This window comes from Chiloscyllium punctatum, chromosome 38 (genome assembly GCF_047496795.1).
Source record: "Chiloscyllium punctatum isolate Juve2018m chromosome 38, sChiPun1.3, whole genome shotgun sequence".
Taxonomy (NCBI): domain Eukaryota; kingdom Metazoa; phylum Chordata; class Chondrichthyes; order Orectolobiformes; family Hemiscylliidae; genus Chiloscyllium; species Chiloscyllium punctatum.
In genome coordinates, this window is record NC_092776.1 from 26,704,315 (window position 1) to 26,730,798 (window position 26,484).

At 42.8% G+C, this 26,484-nt stretch overlaps 1 protein-coding gene across 3 annotated transcripts in view; it reads left to right on the forward strand.

Annotated features, from left to right (window-relative positions):
* The window catches only part of inpp5f (inositol polyphosphate-5-phosphatase F), a 207,954-nt gene that overhangs the window by 67,314 nt on the left and 114,156 nt on the right, over nucleotides 1-26,484 (forward strand). For all 3 annotated transcript variants that reach the window (XM_072557453.1, XM_072557454.1, XM_072557455.1), the window contains exon 2: nucleotides 5,158-5,238. In XM_072557453.1, coding sequence (XP_072413554.1) covers nucleotides 5,158-5,238 — 81 coding nt within the window. The remainder of the gene's footprint in view (nucleotides 1-5,157; nucleotides 5,239-26,484) is intronic.

The following is a 26,484-nucleotide window of genomic DNA, read 5'->3' on the forward strand; positions in this document are numbered from 1 at the left end:
CAACGACCCTCCCTCCATCAAGTTTGACGGTGGGTATGTTTGCTAATAATTGCACAGTGTTCACTGCCATTTCTGATACCTCCAGATACTGAGCAGTCTGAATCCACAAGTACCAAGATAATGCCCAAGTTTGGGCTGAAGTGTCAATAAGCGACCATCGACTAAAGGAGAAAATCTGGCTGTTTCCCTTTGACAGTCAGTGGCATTTCGACCAGCAAATCCCTTATGATCAACATCCTGGAGATTACAATTGATCAGAGACTGATCTGGATTCACCATATAAATGCTGAGACTACAAAAGCAGCTCTGAAGTTTGGTATTTTGTCATGACTAACTTGCCTCCTGACTCCCCAGAGCCTATCCACTTGGTACAAGATACAATCACTAATGGTGGGGGATTGTGGTCACTTTGAGATGTGTGCAGCGCCATTACCATCAAAATGAACACCATGTAGGATGAAGCAGCCTCACCAACTTCACCACTTCACTCTAACAGCATTGTGTGCCATCTACATGGCAGATATTCACCAAATCTCCTGTCACAGCACCTTCCAAATCACAATTGCCACCATTTGGACGGAGAAGGGACCAGATATTGGAAACTCCACCACTTGCAAGGTCATGCTCTGGCACCTACTCTATATTGCCCAGCCTGTCACAAGTAGAACCAAACTATTAAATTATTGCGGCACTGCTCAATCCTGAGTTCCCCTCTGTATTTTCCTCCATGAAAGATGCTATTTATTAACATTGCAGATAACAAAGCATTGATAGCAGAAGGTCAAAGAGTCAGCATGGAAACAGACCCTTCGGTCCAACTCGTCTTTGCTGACCCTATATCCCAACCCAATCTAGTCCCACAAGCCAGCGCCCGGCCCATATTCCTCAAAACCCTTCCTATTCATATACCCATCCAGATCCTCTTAAATGTTGCAATTGTACCAGCCTCCACCATTTCCTCTGGCAGCTCATTCCATATATGTACCATCATTAGGTCTCTGTTATATCTTTACCCGCTCACCCTGAACCTATGCCCTCTAGTTCTGGGCACCCCTACCCCAGGGAAAAGACTTTGTCTATTTATCTTATCCATGCTCCTCAAGATAAACCTCTAAGATTAGATTCAATTCCCTACACCCCTCAGCCTCCATGCTCCAGGAAAAACAGCCCCAGCCTGTTCAGCCCCTCACCATAGCTCAAATCCTCCAACCCTGGCAACATCCTTGTAAATCATTTCTGAGCCCTATCAAGTTTAACAACATCTTTCTGATAAGGAGACCAGAATTGCATACAATATTCCAACAGTGGCCTAACTGATGTCCTGTACAGCTGCAATATGACCTCCCAACTCCTGTACTCAATACTCTGACCAATAAAGGAAAGCATACCAAATGCTGCCTTTACTGTCCTATCTACCTGCAATTCTCTTTTCAAGGAACTGTGAACTTGCACTCCAAGGTCTTTGTTCAGCAACACTCCCTAGGACCTTAGCATTAAGTGTAGAAGTCCTGCTAAGATTTGCTTTCCCAAAATGCAGCACCTCTCATTTATCTAAACTCCATCTGCCACTCAGCCCATTGGCCCATGTGATCAAGATCTCGTTGTAGTCTGAGGTAATCATCTTCACTGTTCACTATGCCTCCAGTTTTGGTATTATCTGCAAACTTACTAATGATAACCTCTTTTGTGCTCACATCCAAATAATTTATATAAATGAAAAGTAGTGGACCCAGCACTGATCCTTATGGCACTCCACTGATCACAGGCCTCCAGTCTGAAAAACAGTTGTCTTCTACCTTTTGAGCCAGTTCTATATCTAAATGGCTAATTCTCCCTGTATTCCTTGCCAACCAGTCTCCCATGAGGAACCTTGTTGAATGCCTGACTGAAGTAAGATGTATAGATCACATTTACCACTCTGCCCTCATCAATCCTCTGTTACTTCTTTAAAAAAACTCAATCAAACTTGAGAGGCATGATTTCCCACGCCCGAAGCCATGTTGACTGTTTCTAATCGGTCCTTGCCTTTCCAAATACATGTACATCCTGTCCCTCAGGATTCCCTCCAGCAACTTAGCTACCATCGGCGTCCGGTTCACTGGTTTTTAGTTCCCTGGCTTGGTCTTACCACCTTTCTTAAACAGTGGCACCACGTTAGCCAACCTCCAGTCTTCCGGCATCTCACCTGTGACTATTGAGGATACAAATACCTCAGCAAGAGGCCCAGGAATCACTTCCCTAGCTTTCCACAGTTCTAGGGTACACCTGATCAGGTCCTGGGGATTTATCCATCTTTACCCATTTCAAGACATCCAGCACTTCCTCCTCTCTAATATAGACATGTTTCAAGATTTCAGCATTTTATTTCCCTACATTGTATATCCATATCTTTTTCCACTGTAAATACTCGTTTAGTATCTCCCCCATCTCCTGTGACTCCACACAAAGGCAGCTCTCATGATGTTTTCTGCGGTCCTATTCTCTCCCTGGTCACCCTTTTGTCCTTAATGTATTTGTAAAAATTCTTTGGATTCTCCTTAAATCTATTTGCCAAAGCTATCTCATGTCCTCTGTTTGCTCTCCTGATTTCCCTCTTAAGTATACTCTTAGTGCCTTAGTACTATTCTAAGGCTTCACTCGATCTATCTTGTCTATGCCTGACATATGCTTCCTCCTTTTTCTTAACCAAACTCTCAATTTCTGTAGTCATCCAGCATTCCCTACACATTCCAGCCTTTTCCTTTTCACCCTAACAGGAATATACTGTCTCTGGACTCTCGTCAACTCATCTCTGAAGGCTTCCCATTTTCCAGCCTTCTCCTTACCTGTGAACATCTGCCCCAAATCAGCTTTTGAAAGTTCTTGCCTAATACCGTCAAAATTGCCCTTTCTCCATCTGAGAGCTTCAACTTTTAGATCTGCTCTATCCTTTTCCATCACTATGTTAATACTAATAGAATTATGGTTGCTGGCCCCAAAATTCTCTCCCACTGACACTTCAGTCACCTGCCCTGCCTTATTTCCCAAGAGTAGGTCAAATTTTGCACCTTGTCTAGTCGGACCATCCACATATTGAATCCGAAAACTTTCTTGTACACGCTGAACGAATTCCTCTCCCTCTAAACCCTTGACACTATGGCTGTCCCAGTCTATGTTTGAAAAGTTAAAATTCTCTACCATAACCACCCTATTATTCTTACAGATAGCTGAGATCTCCTGACAAATCTTTCTCAATTTCCCTCTGACTATTAGGGGGTCTATAATACAATCTCAATAAGGTGATCATCCCTTTCTTATTTCTTAGTTCAACCCAAATAACGTCTGTGGATGTATTTCAGGGAATATCCTCCCTCAGTACAGCCTAATGCTATCCCTCGAGGAGAAAGTGAGGACTGCAGATGCTGGAGATCAGCTGAAAATGTGTTGCTGGAAAAGTGCAGCAGGTCAGGCAGCATCAAAGGAGCAGCAGAATTGACGTTTCGGGCATGAGCCCTTCAGGAATTCCCAAAGAAGGGCTCATGCCCGAAACGTCAATTCTCCTGCTCCTTGGATGTTGCCTGACCTGCTGCGCTTTTCCAGCAACATATTTTCAGCTCTAATGCTATCCCTCATCAAAAACACCACTCCCCCTCCCCTCCTGCCTCCCTTTCTGTTCTTCCTGTCGTTCCAGGATACAAATGCTACAGGAAGATCAAGCTGCCAGTCCTGTGCATCCCTGAGCCGCATTTCTGTAATTATGATATCTCAGTCCCTAACCATGCCCTGAGCTCATCTGTGTTCCTGTTTGGCCTGTTGCATTGAAATAAATGCTTGTGCCCCTATAGGGTGTGGATAACCAGGATGTAGTGTATAGTCAATGTTAATTTGGCAGCTAAGTTTAGAAGCATTGCTGTTGAAACTTAGTTAAGGATGACCACAACCCCACTAGGAAAATAATGCTGCTGGTGAATATGTCACCACTGCATTTGTTGTGGTTAAATATTGAATCCATTCTGTTGCCTGGAACGCACTAGTATTTGAGTTCAAATGGTTCAAGGAAATGAATGTGTTTTGTGTTGTCTGCTTCATAATTTTTCCTTGAAAAGTCAGACAGCAATTGTCATGCCTCAAGGACTGCAGAAATGAGTACTGTGCTACGGGCCACTATAACATCCTGTAATTTGGAAGTGTCCTTGGAGCTTGTGGAAGGACAGTTGGTTAATTCTCCCGCTGTCAGCTTGCTTGTCTCCACAGGATAATTTACACAAGGGATTTTCTCTGAAATCCTGAAGCAATCTGAACTGAGAACTTCTCAGAAAGACAATCTGGGCCAACCAATTTAATGTTCTTTTTCTGACTGCTGTTCTCATATATGCTTTCAAATAGCCAATCGAAAAATGTAAATTTGGCTTTGTGATCTTTGTTTCTTCCTCCACCAATACATGGCTAACAATTTGGAAACATGAGAATATAAGTGATTGTCACTGATGTAGGGTAAATAGTACCCAAACTTTTTCTGTTCCTGTTGCTCAGCCCCACACACATCATCATGTGCACTGTGTGAGGATCTCTCTGAATTCACCAACATGCAAGGAAAGCCTTATTGTGAAAGACAAATCTTATTTGTTTACTCCTTCAAGATTACTGAAAACTAAATACATAGTTAAGCCAAAGCTGCTTGCTCTTAAAATTATACTGACTGGTTACTGGTGGTTGGGTTCACTGGCATTTTTCCAATAGATTACGTGACCTTATGGCCACATTTTTATTTTAGAAAGTCAGTCCCCCCCCAACTTGACACACAGACCCCATTAGTGTGAAAGATTGTAAGTCCTCAACCCTATTACTATGCTGACTTTGATTTATTCTCTAAAGTAGTAGTAATGCTTCTTATTATTGATTTGTTGTGTAACCATTGCTTGAAGGCCTTATTGAAAAATGACTGCTGTTGGCTTTCAGAAAGAAGTTCCTTATGGTACGATAATATATCAACTGCCATTTACATTGGCTATGGTCTCTGTGACAGTGTAATTCAGAGCTTGTTTCCTTCACTGCCATGGCATTTGACATGATGGAGTTTTCATTCACTTGGATCACTGTGTCCATTTTCTTGTAGTGTGTGTTTTTATCGTCATGCACATCATGGAAAAAGTAATGATTCCTATCATTTTTCAACAGCTACTGACTTGCTTCTGGCCTGGAACCCTATTTGCCTTGGCTTGGTGGAGGGAGTCATTGGGAAGATTCAGCTACATACTGGTAAGGTTTTACTGCATGAAGCATTATGATTAAACACCTCTGTAATGCAGTGAAGCTTTGCATTGCTGCTGAGAGCAATATTGCTCAGGCTATTCATCTTACACTGAACAGGGCAAATGGAGAAGACCAAATTTCATCTGATTGCAACTATTCCCACTGCAGGCTGATTGGTTGGCAAGTCAACTCCTGACCACCCTTTTCACCTGTAGTATTAATTTGATGTTTTGAAATGTGATATTCTTGCGTTTGTCACCCTGGTGGCAACAAACAAGAAGCTTGAGTGATATGGCTCTTGTGGAAGCAATATTCAAACTCTCCAGTTAATTGGGGGCAGAGTCCAGGGAAAGTAGACTTTTCAGGATCTTGTTAAGGTAGAAACCTTGCACAGACCTTGTAGCAATGTGATTGACTAGATGGATCATTAGGATTTTGAATATGTCCCTTGAGATAATGAAATCTTGTTTATTTCAGATGAGCAGTTTTATCATGTATGTCAGGGGGAAATGTTGATGTTCATGAAAGCATGGCGTTCTGTACTAGTTATTAGTCACTGAGTTTTAGTACACTCTTAACAGTTAATGTAAATCATACATTCTCCTTTTTGGGCATGGTGACTTAACTCCCAAGTATTGGCCTGGGGTTAAGATGACCCTCACAGATGGAGGATCAGCTGTTGATTGGATAGAGTTGCGACTCTGCTGAATTTTCCTGGCTGAAGGAGTGGGAAAAACGAGGCATCTTTCCTGTTGCTGACCAAGGTCTATAGGATTTCAGTGCGTCAGTCAGTTAGGAATGCAAAAGTAGGTTAGTCTTGATGCAAGAGGATTTGTGGAATGGGACCAAAGATTTCTTGAGTTGTATAGTGCACTGGTGATCGCACATTTGGAGTATTGTGTACTGTTCTGGTCTCCTTGCCACACAGTTATCATAGGGTACCGTAGAAAATAAGAGCAGGAGTAGGCCATTTGGCCCTTCGAGCTAGCTCCACCATTCATTATAATTTGCTGATCATCCAAAGCCTGGTCCCACTACTTCCCCACATTCTTGGATCCCATCAACCTCAAGTTATATCCAGTTCCTCCTTTAAATTGTAATGTTTTGGCATCAAAAGAAATTTTGGTTCTTGATACAGTGAGGAGACTGGGGCTGCATTCTGTGGAGTTTAGAATACTGAGGTAACCTCTGAAAAACATGTGCAAATTTTCAAGGGATAGGCAGACTAGAGGTGGAAAGGGTATTCCTCCTGACTTTAGAATCAGGAGACAGTCTCACTTAAAAGGGACTAAAGAGGAAGAACGCCTTCTCTCAGGTTTTTCAGATCTTTGGAGTTCTTCGCTCGAGGTTTGTCGAACTCCAGTCATGAAGTTCAAGGCGGAAAACCATGGATTTCTAATCACAGAAAACGTACGAGGATGGGGTTAATGTGGGGGATATGGCATTGTGGTTAATAATCAGCTATGATCGAGAGTACTGGAGCTGGCTTGAGACTGAAAATGCCTCACTACAATAATATGGGGTGTTGATGAGACTTGATCGAGTTTATTGCTTGCAATTTGTCTCTAAGGAGACATAAACAGTTCAGGAAATTAAATAGACTGATTTAAGATGAAAGGGTTAAAAGGTTAAGTAGTTTGACCTTTTACCTAACAAGATTTAGAAGGTTTCAGGGTGAACCTTTTGCAACATAAAATTCTGAAGTCACCTTGAGATGAATGCTGAGGCATGTTACCCCTTGTACAGCAATCTAGAACTGGGAAAATAGTTTCCAAATAAGGAAGTGCCAGTACTGGGCATGTATGAGAAGGCATTTCTTTGCTAAGTGTTGTGAATCATTGCATGCCTGTACTTAGGGACAATCGAAGGTGGACGTATGTTCCATTTCTTGGACGAGGGCCTGGTTAAAGGATTTGGGGAATGGAAGGAGCAGGGCAGTTGATACCAAGATATGCTGTGATCATATTGAGTGGTAGAAGCAAGCTTGAGGAGCTGTGTAGACCTTTGAAGATGTTTTGTGCTCCACAGACCAATGTCATAGCAGTTGATTTGCTCGTTGTCTGAATGTAAAGTGTTCTTTCAATTTTCGCTGAAGGATCTGTTATCCCGAGTGAAGAAGATTCATAGATTCATAGATTTGTAGAGATGTACAGCATGGAAACAGACCCTTTTTCTTCTTTAGTCCCTTTTCATACTGTCTTTTGATTCCAGCATCAGGAGGGATATCCTTTCCGCCCCGAGTCAGCCGAACCCTTTAAATTTTCCCCTCAGCACAAACTGTTATTGTGCTCCATTTAGGCACAAGGATATTGTTACTCTTAATTTTAATATCTCACCAGATTTAAAGAAACTATTTCACCTACAGTCGCTCTCTCCTTTTGGATTCATTGTTTCATTACAAGTAATTTCTACTTAGCATCAAATCTGAAGTTGCCTTGTAATATCTAGCAAAACAAGATGGTTGTTGGCGATGAGCCACTTTCACCTCAGGACATCTCTGCAGGAGTTCTTTAGGATGGTGACTGAGGTCCATCTACCTTTTTTAGCTGCTTCATTCATGTTCTTGCCTCCATTGTAAGGTTAAAGATGGGGCTATCTGATGTTCACTTGTAACTATGCCTTGGCTATTGAAGCAAAAGCAGACAAAATCCAGCTTTGGACTGACAAATGGCAAGTAAAGTGCACCACACAAGTGTTGAGCCATGAGAGAGAATTTTACTATCACCCCATGACATTGCATGGCTTCACCATTGCTGAATCCTCTAGCATTAACAACCTGGGTAGTTACTAATTGAGGAGAAGCTGAAATTGGGGAGCGCCTTACATATGAATCATGACTGGTGCAAGAGCAAGGTCTGACGTTTGTGATTTTGCAGCAAGAACCCTTCACCTGGCTCCCCAGTGAATTCTCATCGAGCACCTTTCCCACAAACCACCAAACAAATTAACTCCCTCCCAGAAAGCACTGTTTAACAGTTTGTTACAATTGGAGAGTCTCATGAAACTTGGATCTTTTATTTGCTGCTTCCTCACTTTCAGAAAATCTACAGGTGGATAGCTTGCTGGGAAATCTGATTAGAAGAGGCAGTTTGAAAAGAAAGCGTCACAATTTTGTTTATTCACTTGGAGACTTTCCATTGGCTGGGATCCGTTCCACCATCTGGACCCACATTTGCACAATCAGAATAATTAACTCTGGCAGTGATTTGGGGATTCGCTGCTTTGGTTAATTGCTGTATTGCCCAAGTATGGAGAGAATTGACGACTAAAAGAAAAAGCAACCTGCAGCAACATTGCCTGCTGGAATCCATTTGCAATGAAGTTTTCTGCAAAGCTGAAGGGCTCTGAAAGACTGGAGAGAATTGTAGGGTTATGCTTTTCGCATGATTTCTGTAAATGAGTGAAGTGCAATATGGCTGACATCGGCCTGCAATTCCTTCAACCTGTGAAAGCAGTCGGAATCTGAAGCAATCAGTGATGTGCCTCCTTGCAGTCACTTTGAACACTTCTTTGATAACTTATTGAATTTAATTATAAAGAATTCCCTCAGGCTGTCAAAATATCCTTGCGTCAGATCTTTGATTATTGTGGGATTGTTGTATTGTTTAGGTATGTGATGTGGAAAGATGAATCAGTGTTGGATTAAATGTTTTCTTTGATAGGAAGCACATGCATGTTTTCTCAGCACACTTTGTATCTTGTAAAACTGTCTCTTTTAAAATGCCTGGGATTCATTGCATTGTCAGTGAATGACTGACTAGGGCCTGCACTCAGTTCTATCCACATTTCCTCCTTTAAGAAACAGCTGATTTTGCCTCCCCCACTCCCCTCACCAAGTCTTTTGTTGAGATTGTCAGCCTTATTGACTGAACTTTGTTGGCAAGATGACAAAATATCTGCAACCCATGTGAGATCCTTCACGTCCATTCCACATACAATTCTGACAGGAATTTTATGTTTTCAAATTGTTCCACTGCTTAAAATATCTGTCCAGTTATTAAATATTTAAATTTTTCCATTCCAAATGAACTAGTGGATTGTTTATCCTTTGCAGAAACTGCAACACCTGATGGATTCTTTATTCTATCCCATGTGAAGGGAATCTTTGTAGTTGATATTTTATGTACCTTATGTTTAGAATATAGTACTGTAATATAAATGAGCCAGCTCCAAGGATTAGTGCTACTCCTAATGTTTTGTTTGTCAACAGCTTTACATTTTTTGTTTTTGCTCAGGTCTCATTATTACTGTTCATCAATTCTTGACTAAATAATTTTAAACCCTGTTTGTATCAATGCTGACCACCAGTGAGCAAGTTTCTCTGGGGCTTGGATAATTTTGCTTATGAGGGAAGGTTGAATGGACTGGTGGTGCTTTCTTTCAAACAGAGGAACCTTGAGGCAGGTCTAGTCCAACTGAAGTAAAATTGGACCATCTAGGTAGAGCAGGCAGGAAATTCCTTTGCCTGTCAGTTTGGGGCTCCATTACCAAGGGGCACAGAGTCATAGTCATCGAGATGTACAGCATGGAAACAGACCCTTCGGTCAAACTCGTCCATGCCGACCAGATGTCCCAACCGAATCTAGTTGCACCTACCAGCACCTGGCCCATATCCCTTCAAACCCTTCCTATTCATATACACATCCAAATGCCTCTTAAATGTTGCAATTGTACCAGCCTCCACCACTTCCTCTGGCAGCTCATTCCATACACGTACCACCCGCTGTGTGGAAAAAGTTGCCCCTTAGGTCTCTTTTATATCTTTTCACCCCTAACGCTAAACCTATGCCCTCCAGTTATGGACTCCCTGATCCCAGGGAAAAGACTTTGTCTATTTACCCTATCCATGCCCCTCATAATGTTGTAAACCTCTATAAGGTCAACCCTCAGCCTCCGACGCTCCAGGGAAAACAGCCCCAGCCTGTTCAGCCTCTCCCTATAGCTCAAATCCTCCAACCCTGGCAACATCCTTGTAAACCTTTTCTGAACCCTTTCAAGTTTCACAACATCTTTCCGATAGGAAGGAGACCAGAATTGCACGCAATATACCAACAGTGGCCTAACCGATGTCCTGTACAGCCACAACTTGACCTCCCAACTCCTGTACTAGATGCTCTGACCAAGAAAGGAAAGCATACCAAACGCCGCCTTCACTATCCTATCTACCTGTGACTCCACTTTCAAGGAGCTATGAACCTGCATCTTTTGTTCAGCAACACACCCTAGGACCTTCCCATTAAGTGTAGAAGTCCTGCTAAGATTTGCTTTCCCAAAATGCAGCACCTCACATTTATCTGAATTAAACTCCATCTGCCACTTCTCAGTCCATTGGCCCATCTGATCAAGATCCTGTTGTAATCTGAGGTAGCCCTCTTCGCTGTCCACTACACCTCCAATTTGGGTGTCATCTGCAAACTTACTAACTGTACCTCTTATGCTCGCATCCAAATCATTTATGTAAATGACAAAAAGTAGAGGGTCCAGCACTGATCCTTGTGGCACTCCACTGATCACAGGCCTCCAGTCTGAAAAACAACCCTCCTCCACCACCACCACCACCCTCTGTCTTCTACCTTTTGAGCCAGTTCTGTATCCAAATGGCTAGTTCTCCCTGTATTCCATGAGATCTAACCTTGCTAATCTGTTTCCTATGGGGAACCTTGTCGAACGCCTTACTGAAGTCCATTTGGTCACATCTACTGCCCTGCCCTCCTCAATCTTTGTTATTTCATCAAAAAACTCAACCAAGTTGGTGAGACATGATTTCCCCCACACAAAGCCATGTTGACTATCCCGAATCAGTCCTTGCCATTCCAAATACATATATATCCTGTCCCTCCGGATTCCCTCCAACAACTTGCCCCCCACTGATCTTTGGCTCAATATTTTCCTGGCTTGTCTTTACCGCCATTCTTAAACAGTGGCGTCATGTTAGCCAACCTCCAGTCTTCCGGCACCTCACCTGTGACTATCAATGATACAAATATCTCAACAAGAGGCCCAGCAATCACCTTTTCTAGCTTCCCACAGAGTTCTCTGGCACACCTGATCAGGTCCTGGGGATTTATCCACCTTTTTTTAACCGTTTCAAGACATCCAGCACTTCCTCCTCTGTATACCTGGGCATTTTGCAAGATGTCACCATCCATTTCCCTACACTCTGCATCTTCCATATCCTTTTCCACAGTAACTCCTGATGCAAAGTATTCATTCAGTGTCTCCCCCATTTTCTGTGGCTCCACACAAAGGCTGCCTTGCTGATCTTTGAGGGGCCCTATTCTCTCCCGAGTTACCCTTTTGTCCTTAATATATTTGTAAAATTCCTTTGGGTTCTCCCCAAATCTATTTGCCAAAGCTATCTCATGTCCCCGTTTTGTCCTCCTGATTTCCTTAAGTATACTCCTACTTTCTTAATACTCTTCAAAGGATTCACTTGATCTATCCTGTCTATACCTGACATATGCTTCCTTGGTTTTCTGAACCAAGCTCTCAATTTCTTTAGTCATCCAGCATTCCCTATACCTACCAGTCTTCCCTTTTATCCCTAACAGGGATATACTTTCTCTGGATTCTTATCTCATTTCTGAAGGCTTCCCATTTTCCAGCTGTCCCTTTACCTGCGAACATCTGCCTCCAATCGGCTTTCAAAAGTTCTTGCTTAATACTGTCAAAATTGGCCTTTCTCCAATTTAGAACTTCAACGTTTAGATCTGGTCTATCCTTTTCCATCACTATTTTAAAACAAATAGAATTATGGTTGCTGGCCCCAAAATGCTCCCCCACTGACACCTCAGTCACCTGCCTTGCCTTATTTCCCAAGAGTAGGTCAAGTTCTGCACCTTCTCTAGTAGGTACATCCACATACTGAATCAGAAAATTGTCTTGTACACACTTAAGAAATTCCTCTCCCCCTAAACTTTTAACACTATGGCAGTCCCAGTCGATGTTCGGAAAGTTAAAATCCCCTCCCATAACCACCCTATTATTCTTACAGATAGCTGAGATCGCCTTACAAGTTTGTTTCTCAATTTCCCTCTGACGATTAGGGGGTCTATAATACAATCCCAATAAGGTGATCATCCCTTTTTTCTCAATTCCACTCAAATAACTTCCCTGGATGTATTTCCAGCAGTATCCTCCCTCAGCACAGCTGTAATGCTATCCCTTATCAAAAATGCCACTCCCCCTCCTCTCTTGCCTCCCTTTCTATCCTTCCTGTCGCATTTGTATTCTGGAACATTAAGCTGCCAGTCCTGCCCATCCCTGAGCCATGTTTCTGTCATTGCTATGATATCCCAGTCCCATGTTCCTAACCATGCCCTGAATTCATCTGCCTTCCATGTTAGGCCCCTTGCATTGGAATAAATGCAGTTTAATTTATTAGTCCTACCTTGTCCCTGACTGTTTGACTCACTTCTGTTCTCTGTTGTACCCATCTCAGGTCAATCTCTTTCCTCACTATCTCCCTGGGTCCCACCCTCTCTCCTTTTCTAGTTTAAATCCTCCAAAGCAGTTCTAGCAAATTTCCCTGCCCAACAAGTCCACACCGACCCGCCGAAGCGCAACCCACCCATATGTTCGTCCCCTTCCAATTTAGGTGCAATCTGTCCTTGTACAGGTCACTTCTACCCCAAAAGAGATTCCAATGATCCAAAAATGTGAATCCTTCTTCCATACACCAGCTCCTCAGCCATGCATTCATCTACTCTATCCTCCTATTCCTGCCCTCACTAGCTCGTAGCACTGGGAGTAATCCAGATATTGCTACCCTTGAGGACCTCCTTTTCAAATTCCTGCCTAACTCTCTCTCATTTCCCTTCAGAGTCTCAACCTTTTCCCTTCCAATGTCAGTTCCAATGTGGACAATGACCTCCTGCTGGCCCCTCTCCTCCGTGAGGACATTCTACACCCTCTCTGAGACATCCTTGATCCTTGCACCCGGGAAACAACACACCATTCTGCTTTTTCTCTGCTGGCCACAGAAACGTCTGTCTGTACCTCCTGACTACAGAATCCCCTAACACAATTGATCTCTTGGAAGCCGACGTACCCCTCATAGCATTCGAGCCAGTCTCAATACCAGAAAATTGGTTGTTCGTGCTAAGTTTCCCTGAGAATCCATCACCCCCTACATTTTCCAAAACAGCATATCTATTTCAAATGGGTATATCCACAAAAGGCTCCTGCCCTAGGTGCTGACCTGTCACCCTTCCTGGAGTTAACCCATCTATGTGACTGTATCTGAGACTCTTTTTTTTTTTTTTCTTCCCACCACCCCCCCCCACCTTCCTATAACTGCTATCCATCATATACTGTTGCTGTTGCAAATTCCTCATCGCTTCTATCTGTCTCTCCAACCGATCCACTCGATCTGATAAGATTTGCACCCAACAGCGGTTTCCTCCCACAGTCCAAAGATGTGCAGGTTAGGTGAATTGGCCATGCTAAATTGCCTGCAATGTTAGATGAAGGGGTAAATGTAGGGGAGTGGGTATGGGTGGGTTGCGCTTCGGTGGGTCGGTGTGGACTTGTTGGGCCGAAGGGCCTGTTTCCACACTAAGCAAGCTAATCTAATCTAATTTATGACAGATTAAAATCCACAGTAACCCTTAAATTCTCTTTAAACTCCCACATCTGACAAGTAGTACATATCACTGCAAAGGTCATTTTTGCTCCTTCACAATCTACAGACCCAGAAAATAACAGTGTTATTCCTCTGCAAACACTGCCCCAGGTTAATTCAATAGCTATGGCTTATATTTGAAGTTTAATCAAGAGACTTATCTCCAAAAACATATAATAAAGAATCCACTATACTCACTCCTGCAGCTTTTCTCTTGGGCAGACTTAAAACAACAACTAACTTATCTGATTCTGTGCTGTGAACTTCACCCAACAGTTCCTCCAAGATTAGTTGTGAATTTGACTGTTAATTTTGCCAGATGCACTCCGATGCCCAGCGATACATGAATTCAAACAGCAAAGGCAGTACATGTGCAGGTTCTCTCTCTCTCTCTCTCTCTCTCTCTCTCTCTCTCTCTCTCTCTCTCTCTCTCTCTCTCTCTCTCTCTCTGACACCATGCTGCAGGCAGAAATGCTCCATGTTTAAAATGCTCGTAAACTAACTTGGTTGGAGAGGGAGACTGGCTCAATGACTTGTTTTTCAATGTCAGCGAGGATATGATCAGCTGAATGGTACCTTCCTGTCTTGTAAAATTTGATAGTTTGCTAAATCATGTTGATGATTCCTGATTTAACATATTGTGAGAAGCGAGGGAGATTATGACTTCTGATTTGAGGTGTGGAACGGAGGAAGTGAATTGTGCCACTATCCTCTGTGTACAATAGTATACAATTCCAATCATTTGGTCTTAAACTAGTATTCTGTGATGTAAGTTGAAAAGTTAATTGATATTGGAAATGCCACTTTATGGGGAGCATGAAGTAGATCATGTTGTGACTGTACAGGACGTTGGTTAGGACACTGTTGGAATATTGCGTGCAATTCTGGTCTCCTTCCTATCGGAAAGATGTTGTGAAACTTGAAAGGGTTCAGAAAAGGTTTACAAGGATGTTGCCAGGGTTGGAGGGTTTGAGCTGTAGGGAGAGGCTGAACAGGCTGGGGCTGTTTTTCCTGGAGCACGGAGGCTGAGGGGTGTAGGGAATTGAATCTAATCTTAGGTTTATAAAATCATGAGGGGTGTGGATAAGATAAATAGACAAAGTCTTTTCCCTGGGATAGGGGTGCCCAGCACTAGAGGGCATAGGTTCAGGGTGAGAGGGTAAAGATATAAAAAGAGACCTAACGATGGTACATGTATGGAATGAGCTACCAGAGGCTGAACAGGCTGGGACTGTTTTCCTTGGAGCATCGGAGGCTGAGGGGTGACCTTATAGAGCTTTATAAATTCATGAGGGGCATGGATAGGTTTAAATAGACAAAGTCTTTTCCCTGGGGGTCGGAGTCCAGAACTAGAGGGCATAGGTTTAGGATGAGAGGGGAAAGATATAAAAGAGACCCAAGCGGCAACCTTTTCACGCAGAGGGTGGTACGTGTATGGAATGAGCTGCCAGAGGAAGTGGTGGGGGCTGGTACAATTGCAACATTTTAAAAGGCATCTGGATGGGTATATGCATAGGAAGGGTTTGGAGGGATATGGGCCGGGTGCTAGCAGTTGGGACTAGATTGAGTTGGGATATCTGGTCAGCATGGACAGGTTGGACCGAAGGGTCTGTTTCCATGCTGTATATTTCTGACTCTATGATTCTATAGCTATATAATTTCCATTTCATTTCCACCCATGAGTAGTATTGGAGGTAAGGACCTGAAGCCTGGCTAAGAACTTGTTTGTGGTGATTTTCTGATTGAATGTCTTGTATCCTCCATGACACACGCTGCAGATTTTGAACTGACATTTGTGTTGTTTGACAAACTAAGATCATGCTGCAATGTATATATGCCTTTTAGAGCAGTCAGAGTCCCTCTTTTTTTTTTTTTTTTGCTTTTTGTAATATTGATTTGTCTTTGCTTAAGTATTGAAGATACTAAAATGGTGGTTTTCGTTTTGCCCATGGTTGTGTTGACAGAGGAACTTTGAGTAATAAATGTTCTGAACCATGCAACAGCATTCACTGTCATCCATTTCATCGACGTCCTTTCCCACCACTGTGGGAATGGAGTGAAAAATCCATTAAATTCGATTGTCAACTCCAAAACCTTCCACACGTTGTATTAAACTCAAAGTGGTGCAAGATATCCTCATGAATGTGAAGTGATTATTCATTTGAAAGCCATTTGATTTTTTTTTAGAAAAGGAAGTCAGCATGTGTGATGGCTGTTAATCACTTGTGTTTTTGGAGTGGATTCTTTTTGCATATTGCATTTGCACTTGATATGTGATCAGTGAAATTGGAATCTTGACCCCCTAATTTTTTTTTTTACTCCTCCTTTGACAAAAAGAAATCTGATCAGTTTCAGTTTGGACGAGCAGACGTACACATTTTCAGAGATGGCGTTGCTTGGTATTGAATAGAATTGGAAGTTTCTAATTTCACCCACTGTTCATATCAGCTGAATGCATTTCTGAAATGTGTTTTCATCGGTAGAATATCCCTTTTCTGTTCATGGGTGAGTGCTCCAACCGGGGTGGGGTTTGGCCCACGGCCCACACCCCATACCCATTGGGGGAAGAGGGCAGTGCTAACGCGCTGCCTTTCCACTTCATGGTTTGAAAATTGTGGTGACCCCCCTCAGAGTAGAAGCTGAGTGTGAGGCTGTGCAGTGACATCAGGACTTGGTTAACTCTGAGCTCGCAGCTCCTGACTCTCAGCTGGTGACCCCCATTTGGAGTACGGCCACCCCATTTTCGGAAACCTTGTGGGGCTTTCAATTCTGTCGTTGAATTTTGGAAGAGGTGGATGCTGCTTTGCGGAAAGAGTAAGATTCAAACTACCCCCATGCCCGCAAGTCATCTTGGGAGTTTATTTGTCTTTGTCTCATTCTTAGTTATAGAGGTGTACAGCATGGAAATGGACCCTTCGGTCCAACCCGTCCATGCCGACCAGATATCCCAACCCAATCTAGTCCCACCTGCCAGCACCTGGCCCATATCCCTCCAAACCCTTCCTCTTCATTTACCCATCCAAATGCCTCTTAAATGTTGCAATTGTACCAGCCTCCACCACATCCTCTGGCAGCTCATTCCATATCCGTACTACCCTCTGTGTGAAAACATTGCCCCATAGATCTCTTTTATATCTTTGCCCTTTTAACGAAATAACGCTGCCAGTACTGAGTACTTGACTTGATAAGCAACAATACTCCGATCTGGTGACAAGTGAGAATAGTGGTTGATGTTTGGGATCATTGCCTTGACAGCGAGCCTTATTTTACACAACCACAGTGCATAGATAATGTTTTCTGTTTTTTTTTTCTTTTTACATCTCGTCTGGTTAGTGCCATGAGGAACACCATTAAAGTGACCTGTCTTAAGAACCTGATTCTCTATAAAGTGGACGTGCCTCTGTCACCCACACATCGTACGTTTGTCCGTCTGTTTTCTCTCTATCCCGCTGTCCCTCCCCCTTGCAAAATACACTTGTTCTGTTCTAAAACTGAACAACAGTACAATTCCTGGCACTGGGAACGCTCAGCTGTGTACCTTTTAAAGCAAAGTTACAAGTTTTCCGGGTAGCTGTACCATTTAATGTCTTGTTTCAAGACAGTATCTGAAGGCTTAGAGGAAATGTGCATCTGCTAAATTAAAATGGTGCTGGTAGTTAGTAACTTCTGAATGGAACTTTCTGGATGGTTTTTGTCATGGTTGTCGGTTAAGTATGTGAAATCTGTTTGGAATGCCTGACAACTAGCCAGCAAAGAATCACTGGTGTTCCAGAGAAGGCACACCCAGTCCCAGGTCTGACCCAGTCACATGTGTCTCCCCCTGCCTGGGATCAGCAAAAGTAACAGCATTGGCCCGTTCTTCGTGCCTCAACTCGTCCTCATGTTTTAATGGTGCAGCACAGACTGAGAATATTCAGTTCAAATTGACATGCTGCCTGTATAATGAGCATTCAATTCCCCCTCTTCCTGCAAATTTTTGTCATTCTAATATTTAACTGATTTTCTTTGAACAAGTTAGTGTTGAATTTACATCTTTGACCCATTGCAGTCCTGATTGTAATCATGTGCTTTTTTTGGTCAAAAAGCCTTTTCATAGCACCTGTCAGTTCCCTAAAATCTGTATCCTTTGGTTACTGACCCTCCAGCTGTAGGAAACTTTCTCTCATCCAGCCTATTCAAATGCCCCCTGACTTTATGCACTTTTATTCGCTCTCCACCTAAACTTCTGCTTTGTAGGGAACAAACAGTTTAAAGTGTAAATAAAAATAAAATGATGCAGATGCTGGAAATCTGAAATTAAAACAAAGCTAGCAAGTGTCAGTATGTTTGGCAACATCTATGAAGAGAGTAACAGAGTTCATGTTTTATGTTTTAATTCACATGTGGGCATCACTGGGCCAGCATTTATTGCTCGTCCCCATTTGCCCTTGAAGTAATGGAGAGCTGCTGTCTTGATCTGCTGGGCATGTGTTGTAGGTGGGTCAGAGGACACAGGCCTCAAAAGGTTAATACTGTTCCTGTCTCTGCTGCCAATCCCTACTGCGTTTCTGCAGCATTTCCCCTCTATCGCAATTTTATGTTCTTGCAGTCTTTTCAGAGTAGTACAATTTTTGCTTCCTCAGTTTTCTAACCAAAACCAAATCTGTTGAATTATATCTGCTGTGAGACAACTGATGTGGTAAGTACACAGAATTTTTAGGAAAAGGGTGTTTCCTCCCATTTCTACTTTGGTACAAACCCAGTCAACTGTGTTGGGATTACTTAACACGATAGCAGGTGTACGAGGAGTATACAACAACAAGAGTGTGATGGATGGCAGTTATAGGAATCGGGGGAAAGTCTCCGATATGGTCACATAGATGGGTTAACTCCAGGAAAGGTGAGAGGTAGGCAGCTAGTACAGGAGTCTGTTATAGCTATACCCATTTCAAACAAGTATGCTGTTTTAGAAAATGTAGTGGTGGGGGGGAGCATAGAACGAAGAGCCAAGTTTCTGGTATTGAGACTGGCTCTAATGCAACGAGGGCTATGTTGGGTTCCAAGAGATCGATTGTGTTAGGGGATTCTCTAGTCTGAGGTATAGATTAGTGTTTCTATGGCCAGCAGCGAAAAATTAGAATGGTGTGTCGCTTCCCTGGTGCCAGGATCAAGGATGTTTCAGAGGGTGCAGAATGTTTTCACGGGGTGAGGGGTCAGCAAGAGGTCATTGTCCACATTGGAACCAACAACACAGGAAGGGAAAAGGTGGAGATTCTGAAGGGAGATTAGAGAGAGTTAGACAGGAATTTAAAAAGGAGGTCCTCAAGGGTAGTAATACCTGGATTACCCCCAGTGCTACGAGCTAATGAGGGCAGGAATAGGAGGATAGAGCAGATGAATGCATGGCTGAGGAGCTGGTGTATGAAAGAAGGATTCACATTTTTGGATCATTGGAATCTCTTTTGGGGTGGAAGTGACCTATACAAGAAGGACAGATTGCACCTAAATTGGAAAGGTACTAATATACTGGCAGGGAAATTTGCTAGAACTGTTTTGGAGTATTTAAATTAGTAAGGTGTTTTGGAGGGGAGGGGAGGGGGTAAGAGAAGGGTAGGACGCGGGGAGATAGTGAGGAAAGAGATTGATCTGAGACGGGTACAGCTGAGAACAGAAGTGACTCAAACAGGGCAGGCAGGGACAAGGTAGGATTAATAAATTTTAAACTGCATTTATTTCAATGCAAGGGGCCTAACAGGGAAGGCAGATGACCTCCGGGCATGGTTAGAAACATGGGGCTGGGATATCATAGCAATTATGGAAACATGGCTCAGGCTTGGGCAGGGTAGGCAGCTTAATGTTCCAGGATACAACTGTGACAGGAAGGACAGGAAGAAGGCAAGAGAGGAGGGGGAGTGGTGTTTTTGATAAGGGATAACATTACAGCTGTGCTGAGGGTGGATATTCCTGGAAATACATCCAGGGATGTTATTTGAGCGGAACTGAGAAATAAGAAATGGGTGATCACCTCATTGGAATTGTATTATACACTTCCTAATAGTCAGAGGGAAATTGAGTAACAAATTTGTAAGGAGATCTGTTATCTGTAAGAATAATGAGGTGATTATGGTAGGACTTTTTACCTTTCCAAAGATAGACTGGGACTGCCGTAATGTTAAGGGTTTAGATGGAGAGGAATTTAAGTATGTACAAGACAATTTTCTGATTCAGTATGTGGATGTACTTATTGGAGAAGGTGCAAAACCTGACCTGCTCTTGGGAAATAAGGCAGAGTAGGTGACTGAGATGTCAGTGGGGGAGCACTTTGGGGCCAGCGACCATAATTCTGTTAGATTTAAAATAATGGTGGAAAAGGATAGACCAAATCTCAACGTTGAAGTTCTAAATTGTAGAAAGGCCAATTTTGACGGTATTAGGCAAGAACTTCTGAAAGCTGATTGGAGGCAGATGTTTGCAGGTAAAGGAACGGCTGGAAAATGGGAAGCTTTCAGGAATGATCGAATGATAATCCAGAGAAAGTATATTCCTGTCAGGGTGAAAGGGAAGGCTGGTAGGTATAGGGAATGCTGGATGCCTAAAGAAATTGAGAGTTTGGTTAAGAAAAAGAAGGAAGCAGATGTCAGGTATAGACAAGATAGATCGAGTGAATCCTTAGAGGAGTATAAAGGCAGTAGGAGTATACTTAAGGAAATCAGGAGGGCAAAAAGGGGACATGAGGTAGCTTTATCAAATGGAATTGGGGAGAATCCAAAGGATTTTTACAAATATGTTAAGGACAAAAGGGTAACTAGGGAGAAAATAGGGCCCCTGAAGGATCAGCGAAGTGGCCTTTGTGTGGAGCCACAGAAAATGGAGAAGATACTAAACTAGTATTTTGCATCAGTATTTACTGTGGAAAAGGATATGGAAGATATAGACTGTAGGGAAATGGATGGAGACATCTTGCAAAATGTCCAGATTACAGAGGAGAAAGTGCTGGATGTCTTGAAACGTGTGAAAATGGATAAATCCTCAGGACCTGATCAGGTGTACCTTCGAACTCAGTGGTAAGCTAGAGAAGAGATTGCTGGGCCTCTTGCTGAGATAATTTTATCATTGATAGTCACGGGTGAGGTGCCGGATGACTGGAGGTTGGCTAACGTGGTGTCACTGTTTAAGAAGGGTGGTAAGGACAAGCCAGGGAACTATAGACCAGTGAGCCTGATGTCGGTGGTGCACATGTTGGAGGGAATCCTGAGGGACAGGATGTACATATATTTGGAAAGGCAAGGACAGATTAGGGATAGCCGACATGGCTTTGTGCGTGGGAAATCATGTCTCTCAAACTTGATTGACTTTTGTGAAAAAATAACAAAGATGATTGAGGGCAGAGCAGTAGATGTGATCTATATGGACTTTAATAAGGCATTCGACACAGTTCCCCATGGGAGACTGATTAGCAAGGTTAGATCTCATGGAATACAGGGAGAACCAACCATTTGGATATAGAACTGGCTCAAAGGTAGAAGACAGAGGATGGTGGTAGTGTGTAGTTTTTCAGACTGGAGGTCTGACCAGTGGAGTGCCATAAGGATCAGTGCTGGACCCTCTACTTTTTGTCATTTACATAAATGATTTGGATGCAAGCATAAGAGGTACAGTTAGTACGTTTGCAGATGACACCAAAATTGGAGGTGAAGTGGACAGTGAAGAGTTACCGCAGATTACAACAGGACTTTGACCAGATGGGCCAGTGGGCAGAGCAGTGGCAGATGGAGTTTAATTCTGATAAATGCGAGGAGCTGCATTTTGGGAAAGCAAATCTTAGCAGGACTTTTCCAATTAATGGTAACGTCCTAGGGAGTGTTGCTGAACAAAGAGACCTTGGGGTGCAGGTTCATAGCTCCTTGAAAGTGGAGTCGCAGGTAGATAGGATAGTGAGGAAGGCATTTGGTATGCTTTCCTTTATTGGTCAGAGCATCTAGTACAGGAGTTGGGAGGTCATGTTGTGGCTGTACAGGACATTGGTTAGGCCACTGTTGGAATATTGTGTACAATTCTGGTCTCCTTCCTATCGGCAAGATGTTATGAAACTTGAAAGGGTTCAGAAAAGCTTTACAAGGATGTTGCCAGCATTAGAGGATTTGAGCTATATGAGAGAGAGGCTGAACAGGCTGGGGCTGTTTTCCCTGGGGCCTCAGAGGCTGAGGGGTGACCGTATAGAGGTTTACAAAATTGAGGGGCATGGATAGGATAAGTAGGCAAAGTTTTTTTTCCCCTGGGACTACTTTACTGAAAGTTTTTGAAGATATATTTGAACATTGAACAATTTTGTCTCAATTATATTAGGTTATGCTTGCCATTGTGGGGAAATTTAAGCTGTTCTGTCAATTCCTCCTTTCAGACCCCATGGATGATCAAAATGTTAAGCTGATCCACGTGAATGATACTTGGATTTATGTCAATGCTTTGTGTTCATTAGACCTGAAAAGGGAACCAAAAAAGAGGTGCTAAGTTGCACTCTGTGTTACTGCTTTCTGCTGTGATGTAAAGACCAGCCAGACTATACAGTAATGGTATATCTTTTTTTCTGGAATCAACAGGGGAATGCTGAATTTAATCCTGTTTGTAATCAAACCAGTAATCAACGATCCATTATATAATGGAACAAAATCCTTTTTTAGTTTATCATGCTGTTTATGTAAATCCTTTTGTGTGGACATGTTGGCAGGAGTCAGATTCTTAAATTGTTCACTTTTAAAATTGGTTTGTGGATTGTAAGTATTGTTGGCTGGGTCAGCATTTATTGCCCATCTTTCGCTGCCTTTGAGAAAGTAATGGTGAGCCATAGCCTTCAATCCCTGTAGTCCTTGTATGCTGTTGGGAGTTCCAGGATTTTCATCCAGTGATCAGCGATATAATTCAAAGTCAGGCTTGTGAAGAGACTGGGAGGGGAACTTGTGGGTGGTAGAGAAACACTCTATCTGTCTTTCTCCTTGATGGTGGAAGTGACAAGTTTGGAAAGTGCTGTTGGAGCAGCCTTGGTTTGTTAATGTAATCCACCTTGTAGATGGTGTACATTGTTACCATAGACTACAAAGTACTGAAACATCTGAAAGTAGTGAAAAGTGCTGTCAATGTAAATGTTTCTTTAACCACAAAAATGGTAAAAATTGGGAAAATTGGAAGGTTTGTTGTGTTTAGATTATAGAAACTGGCCACCATTTGCAAGCTACAGACGTTTCTTCCTTGGGATAATATGGACAAAGCAAAAGTGTATTTGAAACCAAACCCTCACTTGTGCTAATAATACTTCCTTTGTTGACAAACTTTTATTCAGTATTTGTTTGCTTTGGCAGAAGGCTCTGCATTGCTGAATAGTTCTTCACAAGATTGAATGTTTAAATGCAATTGTTGATCTACATTTCCTGATGTGTAAATAATCCGGTTATGCCAGCAACAAGCCACTGAAAAGTAGCTGCATTTGTGCAATAAGCATCAGGTTCCTGCAGGCCCCGTTGCAACAATTTGCATGAATAAAATGCCTTTATCATGACCAGAGTATCTTCCCAAGGTGCATTATGGAAGTGCTATCTTCAGTTTTTCAGCTATTTTATTCTTGAACAGATGAAGAGTTAAACTTGAATAGTTCAAAATTGTTAAAATGGTTGTCAAAGACAGTGATAACTACCGAGGTTTGTAAAAAGTTAAAAATCACAACACCCAAGTTATAGACCAACAGATTTATTTGGAAGCACTACCTTTCAGAGCGCTGCTCCTTCAACAGGTGGCTGTGGCATATACGATCATAAAGCACAATTGATCGCAAAAGTTTACTTTGTAACTGATATTATATATTGAAAAAACCTGGATTGTTTAGGTCTCTATCTTTTAGAGTGAGCATGTTGGTTTCAGTTCTTTCATATGTAAATTGCAAAACTTAAAGTTCACTTGAAAATGTAATTTTATCTAGGTTGACATGACACTAATTGTTAATGCATTGAAGGGGTGTGTGTGTGTGCGCGCATTCAACAGATTTATATTCTGCTCTTGTCACTGGGGATACAGAGCATCTACAGAGGAACCTCAATTATCCGAATACCAATTATCTGAAGGAGAACTCTAGGTCCTGATAGAAACATAACATCAAAGACTTGTTTCCAATAGTGATCACGTCTTTTGTTTACAGTGATTAAGCAGGTACAGTATCCGAATGACTTACCGACCTCCCTCTCTCTCCCCACAGTTTCCCTGGAGTTCTACAGAGGGGTGTACCCTAACCCACCCTCCTTCCCCAGATAATCTCACCAACATTGTCCTGTACAGGGCAGAGGTGGAACCTGTCAAAAAGGTGTCTGTGTGTCTGTGCGCACGCGCACTATTTGGAGACTTACCCCACAAAGGCAGCAGCAGTCTCATTGTTGGTGCCCAGTCTGGGGGTGGGGCAGTGCTGGACTTGGTTGGGGGGGGGGGGGGGGAGGGGGGGGTGAAAGCAGGTGAAGGGGCTGTTGGCTGGCGGTGGGGGGCAGTGTTGGATGGGGTGGGGGGAGGTGTTGGATATGGTTGAGGGGAGAGGGGTGGTTTTGAATTGGGGAGGGGTTGGTCCGGGGACGGTGTTGGGGTTAGAGTATTGAGCGCTGTGCTGCTGCTGCAGTCTCCTGAACGGGGCGTAGACTTTAAAAACTCCGAGCCCAAGAGTAAAGTCATTTAATCAATTAACCGAATATTCAATTACCGGAATGAAATACTGCCCGCCCATCTCATTCGGATAATAGAGTTTCCCCTGTATATGGAATTTGGTAGTTGCAGTGGTTGTGACTTAATGTACCACAGTCTGGACTGGGGGAAGGGATGAAAGCAGATAAATACACAGTAGGTTATCTAGATCTTGGGTATTCTTACCCCTCCAATCATATCAAGATAACTGGGAAGAGAAGCCAGTAAAAGCTCTGAGGTTTCCTCCTTTAGTCACAATACTTATGGGATGTCCCACAAGAACTGACTGGTTCTTGTCAAGATTTCAAATCGTGTCCCACATGATTGTGATAAAGGTAAGCTATTCCTTTTCAAGTTTGTTAGATCTGAGACACTAATGTCATCCAATGCCTGTCCATTGCAGTGTGGTTCGATGTGATAACTCTCACTTGGTTTTGTTGTCAGTAGTCTAGCATTGCCAGAATTTGCCCATGGCAACTTGTGTTCCTGCACAGTTTTTTTCATGTATTCTCCAGCAATTTATCCTTAAACCCTCATGCACTGCCCCCCCCACCCCACCCCGCCACAAAACCTTCCAAACATCAACACCATCCCACGGCATTATTGGTTTCCCATCCATGCTAGCAGCACCCAACTCTATCTCACTACATACATCCTTGATCCATGGTCTCCAATCTGTCAGACTGCTTCTCCACCAGGATGAGTGGAAATTATGATGCCGAAAGATTGTGAAAATCAAAAATCATTCCCTTCAGTTCAGGATGGGGCATTCCTGAATCTGTTCGTATGTGTATTCCAACTTTTATATCTTCTACCTGATGGGAGAGACTACAACTGGGGTGGGAGGGGTGTTTAATTATGTTGCAGAGTATGTTTAATTCAGAAGTGAGAGAAGTTGAGAGAAGCCAGATTAAGAATTTGTTGAACTAGACAGAAGGAACTCATGGTTGATAAAAGTGGAGAACGGAGTCCTGGGGGGAAATTTGAGGTTTAATTATTGAATTTAGACCCAGGAAATTGACATGATAGTGTCAGAGGTGTTAGAGTGCGGATATAGTTGGATGAGGAGGAAGACATACTAATAGGAAGATCTTTATAGTTGATTGTGGAAATTAGGAAAAGGAGTGGCTTTTGTAAAGTGAGTCTGGAGCAAAAGAGGATCTGTAGAGTTTCTTGTAGTCAGTGTATTAATAATTCATGTTTGGTGATAGGCTCCTGGTGAGGAGGAGTGGTCAGAGAAAACTGAATACTGCAACTTCAGAGGGAGCAGAGAAAGAGAGATGGCCGATGACATGTTAGCAGTTTTCAATTTTAAAAAGTTGTCAAGTGCTGGAGGCGAGACAGAAGGGTCCTGAGAATTCCTGAAGACTGGGAGGTGGGGTCTGCTTTGTGGGATAGAGGAAAATGCCCTTGTCCAAACAGGGAGCACTGAGACCATGGGGAGAGGTGTTCACATTTCATTGAAGTGGCAGTATAATGGATTGAGGTTTAGGCCTTTTCCTGAGATTTTGTTGTTAGGAGTCTGTGTGGAAGGTGAAATGGCATCTCGTTTTTCATGTGCCTGTAGTCTCTCACCATACAAACCAATAAACCATTCTTCAGAAACTTAAAAATCGCACAACACCAGGTTATAGTGCAACTGGTTTATTTGGAAGTAACTTCCAAAGAAACCTGTTGGACTAAACTTGGTGTGAGTTTTGACTTTGTCCGCCCAACACCAAGACCAGCACCACCTCATCATTCTTCAGAAAACAACTTCTGTCATCATTAGCTGGTTTCCTCCTGTTCTGGGTAGATTTACAGTATCAGAGAAAGGCTTTTCTCTGCATATTGGCTGTTCTTCTCATTTTACTTGCTGTTTACATTTGCATTGTAAATCACTTACAGCCATTCACCTTTCTGCATGACTGATAATAAGTTGGGATCAAATAAGGAGG